The following is a 10,921-nucleotide window of genomic DNA, read 5'->3' on the forward strand; positions in this document are numbered from 1 at the left end:
GTTATTTGTGTATTAACATTGACAATATATTTGACAGAATTGTGAGAAGGATGGAATTGATGCTGAAGAAGTGGAGCTAGCTGTGGAACTTTCTGGTGATGTACCTGCTGGTAAATGGTTGAGAGAAAAATGGATACCATTGGTTGACAGGGTGATACATTCAGCGACCAATCAGGGAGCTATGATGGAACAGAATGATGTTGGAGAGTTATCTCTGATAGAGAGCAAAGAGGCTCTCAAACACACTGGAAATGAGGTGAACGCAGCTAGAATGTGTGTAGAATACAGAAAAAAACTGGTAAGGATTTGACTCCAACAATTATTATGATTTGTTTGGTATTTTATAAGAATGTAAGAAATATTTAAACAAATATTACAGTTATAGGACAAGTTATGAGGATAATGATTATCACTTTAGTTTAAAGAAATTTGGTAAATTAAATGTTAATAGTCTCTAAGACCCTAAGAAGCCAACAACTTTTATCCCACATACATGTGAACCTCCCGACTGGAGTACAATAATCCAGTTTTCAGGGGTCTCTCCTCCCGTCCTCCCGTTAAGGATAAAAAAAATCCTGTGTATGAAATATGTGTTAAATTTTACCTGTAAATCAAAGAAGATGTGTAATTATATGGCTTCACTTGACAGCTTTGGTGATAAAAACTTTGTGTATTAGATTTTTTTAAATCATGATTTTGATTTATTCTGTTATAAGTTATTTATCATTTAAAAATATAAGTTGTAAAATAAATGAATTATATTTTAATCAAATAATCATAAAAGGATGGTATTTAAATGAATTTAAATGTTTTGGGACAAATAGAATAATATAAAATACAAAATTACAAAATATTGTGGGAATCTAGACTTCTTTTCAAAGATTAAATTGAAATTTATATAAGAATTATGACCAAGATATTTTTAAATAATATGCAGAATTTTGCATGTAGTTGGACTGAATAAACCTCTGTATCAATTGAACACTTTGCATAACCCACACCCATAGATTTGGAAATGTCTAATTAAATTTGGTCAGTAAAATAGGTTTTCAGTCATTCAACTAAAAAAAGCAAAATCTTAAACACAGTCTCAAGTTTCTAGAAATATGACTTTTATGATGCTAAAAAAAGATGCAATTTACTATTAATATTGTTAGTTATTTTTTAATTAATTTATCATGACAAAAATATACACATGTATAGCCTATTTCTTTCTTATTTGTATATAATCATTTATTTGCAAGCAGTGAACAATCAATTATCAAACACAACACAAAACAAGAAACGGATTCTTCTCAATATTTTTATTTGATAACGTGTTATCATTCAAATAGAAAGGCAACAAGTGTACTAGGGTGTATAAACACATTACATTCTGATATAAATGAATGAACACTTTAAAATACAATTTCTACATTGAACGGTTACATTTATGACAAAATTAATGTCGATTAAAAACCTGCTGATCTGATTCCCAATCTCCTGACCAAAATTTCCCAATCTCCTGATCTTAGTTTCACAGTCCATCACATGTATGATCCCATTTGGTCAACAAACTTTGGCTGCAATGGCTACAAATAGAACATAAAGATTAATTACATTCATTGTCTAATATCTTTTCATGAGGTAATTCCTTGATAGTTTGAGTTCATCTGGTATTAAAACTGTAAAATAATGTTTTGATCTTTATAACCCCTTAATGCTTTATCTGATTGTAGTACAGTGAAATAGAAGGTCATGGAAACTTTGCTAGAGAAGATATACTCCAAGCAATGCTGCATACACAAGGTGACCTTGAAAATTCTGTAGATGAATTAAATTCAAAATGGCTGCAGTTGTTTTATGACAGAATATGGCTGACAGAAGAAAATGTTGCACAACTGGAAGGAGAGAATCCATTGGTGGATGATCAAAAGTTGGCTCAGGAGCTTGCCATGGCTAGGGCTAATGAAATTTGTAACAGTGTGACAAACAGTGTCTTGTCTTATACCACATTCCAAGCTACAGTCAAGGACAGGACTGTTGACCTTGAGGTTTGTTTTTCTTAAATTGACCTTGAGGTTTGTGTTTCTTAAATTATTCTATTACTGTGGATTCATTTATTTTCTTAGGAACCAATATTAGTGGATTGTTGTTGATTATTTAAATTCATGATTTATAAGTATTGATACTGTAAAAGCAGAATGGGAGGATTTCATAACGTTAATTTCGTGGAAAGAATAAATGAACGAATTAAAAAAAAAAAAAAAATTAAACTTCATATAAAATCACTCCCATTTATTGATTATCTTATAAATAAAATAAGTATAAGAATATGATTCAAACAGCTTGAAATATATTTGTAGAGAAGATTAAGACTGATACTTGTTGAAGGGAAACTGCAAAGTTGGGGACGAGCAGAAATTGTGATAAGGATCTTAGATGAAGAAGTTGCCACTAAAAATATAGAAGCTTCGTTAGAGGAGGTTGTTGAAGCTGTAAGGAACTGTGGAGATCGTGCTAGTTCTCTTGTCTTCCTTAAACAATATTGTGAAATCTGTTATTGTCAGTTTCCAATGACAAAAGTAAGTTAAAAATAACATTGTGTCTACAGTTTATTGAATTTAAATGAAGAATTTGGTGACTTTTGAATTATTAAATATAACATTGTTTCTACAGTTAATTGAATTTAAATGACAAACTTGGTGACTTTTGAATTATTAAAAATAACATTGTTTCTACAGTTTATTGAATTTATATGACGAACTTGGTGACTTAATCACTATATGAATTATGCTAAACATGTTATACAATGGATTCAATTTACCTTGTCAAAAGTTGCAGACAGGGATTATACTGTAGACACTGAGGAGTGGAAACAACATTAACTATTTATACAAAGCTTTATATTTCAATAGTTAAAGTAGACCTTGATGCTTCATACCTTGAATGAGATGTTTTGTATTCTGAAGGTCAATGTTAAGTTTTCATGGTATGTGTTAATCAGCAATAGATCAACTATAATTGGTTTATAGAATGAATGTTAGGTTAACGTGCCTGTCTGGCAGGGTTCATCTGACCTTGACCTTGTTATCATGGTTCACTAGTCAATGTTTTTGCTTTATATTTAGGCCAGTATCCAACATATTTTAAGCAATAGCCTAATGATATTTTATGTATGAATCTATGATCTCTCATGCTTTTTTATGGCACATGTTTTATACTAATTACTTTCATATTATAATCATACCTTTTTTGTATATTTTATAAAACAACTGTATTTTCTTACTATTTACAGATAAGGAATCTTGGGTGTAACTGTAAATTGTGTGTTCATTGTGTCAAGGAGAACTTTGAGATAATGATACGTGAGAGACATGTCAGGAACATGAACTGTCCGATGTGTAGTCTGCCTGATATGGAGAATATTGACGAGGCTTCAGACTATTTAGCTTTCCTTACATTACTGGTAAGCTACAGTAAAATCTATACCAATGGAACGAACCACTTCTGAACAAGATTTGATCGCCTTTAACACTTGTTTAATTTGAACAAGTATAATTTTGTTGTAAAACAAGTTCTTGTTTAGCTGATATATTCCATTGAATAAAAAATTCAAACAAAAAAAGCTTCCTATTTTGATATCCAAATCTTCATAAATTCCACATATTTTAAAAACCAATTAAGTTAAACTATAATTAAACAGTTGAAATTTTCATTAGAACTCAAATATATACAAAAATATTAACAATTTCCCTTTACAATTGATTCATTCTGATCAAATTTAATGAACTAGTGAGTCCAAAAAAAAAATATATTTAAAAATGGTGATCCAAGACCGATCTGTTTGCGTAATAAAAAGCCAATTTACTGAGGACAATGTAAGTTGTTAAATGGCTCAGATAGGTTTCTATAGTTTACATGTGTTTATGTTGTATTTTCCAGCTACAAACCATGGTTCCTCAGGATATGATGGAATTATTTCATTCCAAATTACGAGACTGGCATTTACAGAAAGATCCAAACTTTAGGTGGTGTGTTCATGTAAGTGCAAGAAGCCATATTTTACCTGGTATGATGATGATGATGATATTCTTTTGAATTGAAATGTTCAATGAGATTGAAAAAAATACTTTTTTAATTACAAAAATAACATACTCCAGTCAGTATTGAGGTTTATTTTGCTCTTTTGATGCATACTATTTTGCTTTTAAATATACTTAATTCTGGTAAAACTGAAATTAAATTTGAAATTTCATATTTCAAATTCTGACTTTACTGCCCCACCTACGATAGTAGGGGGCATTATGTTTTCTGGTCTGTAGCTCCTTTTGTTCGTCCGCATGTTAAAGTTTTTGGTCAAGGTAGTTTTTGATGAAGCTGAAGTCCAATCAACTTGAACCTTAGTACACTTGTTGCTTAAGATATGATCTTTCTAATTCTAAAGCCAAATTAGACTTTTGACCCCAATTTCACGTTCAACTGAACATAGAAAAATGAAAGTGGGTGTTTCAGGTTTAAGTTTGGTCAAGGTAGTTTTTGATGAAGCTAAAGTCCAGTAGACTTGAAACTTAGTACATGTGATGCTTATGATATGACCTTTCTAATTTTAAAGGCAAATTAAGACTTTTTACCCAATTTCACGGTCCATTGAATATTGAAAATGATAGTGCCAGTGGGGCATCGGTGTACTTTGGACACATTCTTGTTTAATTTAAATTCTGCTATACATTTGCAAGAAAAGATAGTCTGCTGAATTGTGACTTCTTACATTGTAGTGTGGAAATGGCTTTATTTGGGCAGTTGGTAACCAAACACTGATGATGGCATGCCCTACCTGCAAAAAAGGAACATGTTTTAATTGCAAGAAAATGGTGAGAAGAATTTCTTTTTTTTTTTAATTTACAAATAGTATTACATGGAAATTTTACATCGAATTTTTTTTTTATAGTTTTTTTAAGCCTTTCAGTCACAAAAGTTTGGAGTATAGTTATTGTACTCAACCAATCAAAATACTGGATTTAATTTTTCAAGCACAAATTTTGTACTATCAGATCTTACTGAGTATTGTTTTTGACTGTTAGGCAAGATCCTTTTATTATTAAATGGAACTGGGTTACTTGTAAGGCATAAGCAAACACAATTTTGCATGGACAATGGTGTTATATGATCTCAATTATCATTACTATTTTTTTCATATGTTCAGTTGAATATATATCCTCACTGAAATCTGAAAACTGTTTATTCTTAGTGGGAAGATCAGCACGAAGGTTTAACTTGTGAACAATATGCTCAGTGGAAGATTGATAATGATCCTGAAAATCAAACAGCTGGATTGGCTAGATACTTAGAAGATAATGGCATCGGTAAGTTAATGACATAGTTCATGAATGAATATATATTGTTTGAAGACATCAATCATAATTATAAAGCTTAAATTAACATTTATACAAACAGAGCAAGCAAGCCTACCAAAGTTTAACTCTACGGGCATTAGGAAATCAGCTGCAAGAAGAATTGCTTTCTTGGGTGAACCACTTTCTTAACAGTAGAACCTCTTGATGGCAAAAGAGAAAAAAACATAGATCACACAAATATATTAGCTTTACTTTATATATATCATCCCATATTCAATTATAATTTAATTTTGGAATTATTTTATCAACTTTAGATTGTCCAAGTTGTAAGATGAAGTTTTCATTAGCCAAAGGTGGATGTATGCATTTTAAGTGTCCACAATGTGGATTTGAGTTCTGTAGTGGATGTTCACAGCCTTTTCATCAGAAAGGAGTAAGTTTTCATTATTATATAAAAAGCTTTTGATTAATAAAAGTAAATGTTAAATCATTGTTTCAATTTAAAGAAGAAAAAAATTAAAAGGTTCTGTCCAAGGCTTCCAAAAAATATTTGAGCTAGCCTGACATTTTATTTCTGATCCCGATTTTAATCCTTTAAGACATAGTCACAAAAGGCAATTATGGTAATTAGATGGCCATTCCAATGATTGACATTATACATTTAAACTTTACTTTGATATGAATTTGATGTTCGAATGTAAACTGTTAAATTGGCAGTGCATCATTCAAAATGTTCACATCAGCGTGCTCATATCTGCCTTAAGACTCTTTATTTGTGCAAAATGACATTGTCAAAAACTTTACTTTCTTTTTGAAAATCACATTTTTCCAACCGGATGTTGGCTTGACAATGGTAAAACCTGGACCATAAACGGATACGTAAAATTCTGTGTACATTTTACAAAGCATGACTGAGTGAAGTAGTGAAGAAGCTCTTTCCACGCTATTTCTTCAACAAAATACTTGAAATAAACATTAGATACAGGTATCAATGATAATTTAGCATTTTTGAAGAAATTTTGGATGCATAATTAAATTTCTCACCTGTGCACATGTGAACACGTGTTCTAGTTCATACAATGTAGTTCTGACGATTTTTCATTTAAAACCTTTTTTAATTTTTCATCAAATCATGTTGATCAACTAAATTCTTATAATTTTAATCTTTTGGACTAAATCAATTAAATACAAACCCCTTTAATATAAGAAAATAATTTTGAATAGACCGATCAATTTATAAATACTATGTCTGGTACTGGAAATAGTTCCCCTGTCACCTAACCAGGTAGATTTCAGCTGTTCAACTTCTAATTAGCCTTGATTAAAATTAGAAAGTATTGAAGTAGGGGTTGTTTTGATAGTAATTAATCATCATGTCACTTTTATGACTGGAAATGTGTTGATGTCAAAAGGCAAAAGGTTGGGTCAAAAAGATCGTGAATTATGTTAAAATGACCGAAAAACCTTGAAAACTATTTATAAAGTATATGACTGTTTCATGCTTTGCCCAGCCGGACTTTTACCGGACATTACACAAATGTCCGGAATATATGACCGTTTTGGAAGCCCTGGTTCTGTCCTTTCTCTTCCACTTCCACTTTTCAAGTTTACCTGTGTATCTTGGTCAACCCTTTTGGTGAAAGTTTACAATATCTCTTTTCAAGTAAAATATACATTATGATATTGTTCCTCTTTTGTAGGTTTGTAGAAAATACCGATCATGTCAAGGCCAAGGCTTACATTGTCATCACCCTAGAAATTGTTTATATTACCTACGTGATGAAGATTTTGATGACTTACAGAAATTACTCAAGGTAAGTAACATGATATTCATCAACATATAATGCAAGTTACCTTAAATTTTACTTACTTCAGAAAGTATTGCAGAAAGTCTATTTCTCCATTCTAAGTCTTTTTTTACTTTTTATGTCCCATTTATGGGCATAATGTTTTCTGGTCTGTTCGTCCATTTGTTTTGTCATTCTGTTCCTTCATTCGTTTGTCTGCCATCTGTCCCACTTCAGGTTTAAGTTTTTGGACAGGGTAGTTAATAATAAACTTAGTACTCTTGTTCCCTATGATATGATCTTTCTAATTTTAATGCAAAATTAGAGTTTTAACCCCAATTTCATGGTCCTCTGAAAATAGAAAATGATAATGGGGATGGGGCATCTGTGTACTAAGGACACATTCTTGTTTCTATCTACATCAGAAGAATACTGAACAGATACACCAAAACTGATTGATGTATACTTGAAGGAAACAGAACAAGTTTATTGTCAGAATAATTAGTGTAAGAACTAACGATAAACTTCCAGGCTTTTTTTAGGATCAACTGTATAGGTGTGTACAGAGTTATTGTTTAGGGACTCTGCATAAATGGCTTCATTGTTACTGCCCAAACATAAGTTTTACTTTGCCATGTTTAATATATTTGATAGTTTAAAATTCCCTCTACAAAAAAGCTTTTGCATTCGAAGTTACCTTTAAATATTCCTTGAATTCTGAACTTTTGACAGGCATTGTAAACATTTGCATTTTGTTTTATAGACCAATAAAATACATATAAATACCACAGCACCTGATCAGGAAGCAGGGCAATCATGTCCTGTTATGGAACAAAAAGAGGATCCTGAAGGGAAAAGAGATGAAGCTTGTGGGAGAGAGGTGGAAGAAGGATTTGCTGGGTTGTGCAAGTTAGTTTTATATTTAACCTGACATATTTGGCCTTAATATTATTTATTCTATGTGTTAAACTGAAATATTTGAGAAAATATATTTTTAGAAATGCTTGATTCTATTTCAACAAATATTTTTTGCATTGATGTTAGGGTTAATTATTCATTCACCAATTAAAGAACCTCCGAATAATTTATAAAGGTCATATATCTAGATTGATAAATTACCAGATTTTCATTTTGAATAAAAGTTTTGTAGATTAGAATGTTATGATTTTTTTTTTGTAATTTCAGAATTCATTACAAAGAATATTTAGTCAGCTTAATAAACAAAAGAAATGTGGATCCAGTGGCTATGATGTCTGTGGATGCCATAAAGAGACTAATTGAAAGAGAGGAAAAGAAAGTACCAGAGAAAAAAGCAAATGAGACTGACGCTAAATATCGTAAACGACTAGAACAGGTATGTTTACAATCCAGTACACCTTATATCATCCTAATATTGTACACCTTCATTCTTGACAAGAAGATAGATTGATAGTGTGATAAATGAATACTTAAATATAAACAGTATCCCATAGTTGATTATACATCAAACCATTGTTGTTTCAAGCTTTTTAATTGGATTGAATACACATTTATGATTTACCCACCTTAAAAATTGATTGATCGTTTTAAGCTATGACAATGTCATTTGTCAATTTTTCATATCACTTCCCTTAAATAATAGATAGAATAATTTGGTTAACTTTCCCTTTTTATTATGGACACATGTGCTTTTGTCATAGATTTCTATCAGTTCAGTGTATGCTGTCAATTATGTGACTTTCAAACATTTTTCAGCAAAACAATTCAAATTTTAAAATCATGTCTAAGTTATCCGTTTACATTGTACTTAATATCACCTCTCTTTAGGTACAAGTTTCATGTTTTTGGCCATTTCATAGAATCATAATTGTTCTATAATTATCTTAATGATTTCTTTTTCTATTTGCAGTTTATTAGAGAAATTGAACCTCTAAACAGACAGGAGTAAAGCAGAACTATTATAGCTTCTTAAAATAATACCTCTTACCAGCTTGTCTTGAGGGCCAGTATACACTTTTCAATCTACAGGCACTAAAGCTCAAGATTTAGGAAAAGTAAGGATAGATTCTGTTGGCCTTGACGGAATGATTTTGACAGGTTCGAAAAAGAATTTTAAAGCCTGGGCTGCTGTGTATGTGGTTAAGCATGAAGACTGCACCCACAATCAAGTAGCAATTGTTGTGAATTACCTTTATTGGCACAGCTTAACTGTGATTTCAAAATTTGTTATTGTTATCACATAATGGGTATTATTGAAACATATGATAATTGTAAAAAAAATGTATGTACAGTAGCTGTGTAATGTTCTTAATTTGTACAAATGGACATAATGCTTGCACAATAAAAGGCTTTATTTCATTTTTAAATAATTAGGACTGGTTCCTATCCTAAGTTACAGAAATTGTACATTGGAACAAGGGGTAAAAATTGCAGAAATTATTCCCCTCAAAGGAAGAAAAAATAAATCTTTTCATTAAGATAAGCCGATGTCATGCAGAAAAATTATTTACAATGTATGAACATTTTTATCAAGTTTATGTATAGACCAATAAACCAAACAAATACACAAAGGTTTAAGACAAGTTGCCATAGTTTACAATCTGAAAATACTAGTTTTAATTCCTATTAAAATAATGCATTCCCTCCTTGATTTTTAGTATTTAGACAGTTTGAAAAACTATAGATATCTTCCTATAGGAAGATGTGGTATGTATTTTTGTAAGTTTTACAGAAAATTATATGATGAAGCTCATGAATCAATCAGCTGTAAATTGTTATTGTCTTAAATTAATGCTTTTGTCATTTGTTATTTATTTTATATATTAAATATGAATAAAATGAAATAAATCACCACCTTCATTGATTTTATTACAATTAGAAAAAAGTGGACAGTATGGTTACTATAAAAATACTTGTACAAAGATATATATTTTATTTTTTATTTATTAGAAAACAAATTTGATAGGAAACTAGTTCTAACAAGATTGCACAAGAAACAATCACAAGTTCCTGACACAGGATTGGTTCACGAAAATGGAGTGTTTTTTTCTCACCATAATGAAGCAGAAAAAGTAAGACAGGCATGCTAATGCAAGCTGATTCAACAATGTATTTAGTTTTGGATTAGGTCAGTTTAAAGGGTTACCACTAGTGGGAGGTCAATGATATTTGGTATGCAGTTGATTAACATAGTCACATCTCCTTTACATGAAATTTATTTGGCCTTGTCCACTCAGTCATGGTCTATTGCCCTTGGAATGTTTGCTTAGTTTTAATGTTAAGTTTGTGACTAGATCAGTTAAAGGGGAACCACAAGTGGTAGGTCAATGATATTTGTTATGCAGCTGTATTAGAATTGTCACATTTCATTTCAATCTAGATAATAGAGCCCCAGCTTCTCAGTCATGATCTATTGACTTTTTAAAAAAATTATTCATAGTTAATGTTTGTGATAAGGTCAGTTTTAAGGGATCCACTAATGCTAACTGAAAAATATTTGATAAATGTATAAAGTTGTATTAGCATTTGTATTTCTCAATTATATGGCACTGCACAATGCAGTGCATTGACTTCAAATATTTTGCATAGTTTACCAAATAAAGTAGTGTAATTTTTAATTTCGAACATATGCATTCTACACAATGAACTTTCAAGCAATTATTATGATAACAATGTACTATAAAACATGCTGATATAGAAATGATGCCTAAATACTCTTATATCTGCGGCTGTACTTCTGAGTAGATTTAATGTAATATTAATGTCATGAGAAACGCAGAAAGACACCATCTTGTGCAACACTCAAATTAAATTTGTACA

The 10,921-nt window shown here is 30.7% G+C and overlaps 1 protein-coding gene across 2 annotated transcripts in view; it reads left to right on the forward strand.

Annotated features, from left to right (window-relative positions):
• Nucleotides 1-9,783, forward strand: part of LOC134720797 (uncharacterized) — a 29,962-nt gene extending 20,179 nt beyond the window's left edge. For both annotated transcript variants that reach the window (XM_063583310.1, XM_063583309.1), the window contains exons 13-24: nt 38-298; nt 1,719-2,033; nt 2,346-2,564; nt 3,278-3,448; nt 3,925-4,023; nt 4,758-4,853; nt 5,231-5,345; nt 5,651-5,769; nt 7,037-7,150; nt 7,887-8,032; nt 8,309-8,477; nt 9,012-9,783. In XM_063583310.1, coding sequence (XP_063439380.1) covers nt 38-298; nt 1,719-2,033; nt 2,346-2,564; nt 3,278-3,448; nt 3,925-4,023; nt 4,758-4,853; nt 5,231-5,345; nt 5,651-5,769; nt 7,037-7,150; nt 7,887-8,032; nt 8,309-8,477; nt 9,012-9,050 — 1,863 coding nt within the window. In that variant the 3' untranslated portion in view covers nt 9,051-9,783. The remainder of the gene's footprint in view (nt 1-37; nt 299-1,718; nt 2,034-2,345; nt 2,565-3,277; nt 3,449-3,924; nt 4,024-4,757; nt 4,854-5,230; nt 5,346-5,650; nt 5,770-7,036; nt 7,151-7,886; nt 8,033-8,308; nt 8,478-9,011) is intronic.
• Nucleotides 9,784-10,921: the final 1,138 nt, after the last annotated feature.

This window comes from Mytilus trossulus, chromosome 6 (genome assembly GCF_036588685.1).
Source record: "Mytilus trossulus isolate FHL-02 chromosome 6, PNRI_Mtr1.1.1.hap1, whole genome shotgun sequence".
Lineage (NCBI taxonomy): Eukaryota > Metazoa > Mollusca > Bivalvia > Mytilida > Mytilidae > Mytilus > Mytilus trossulus.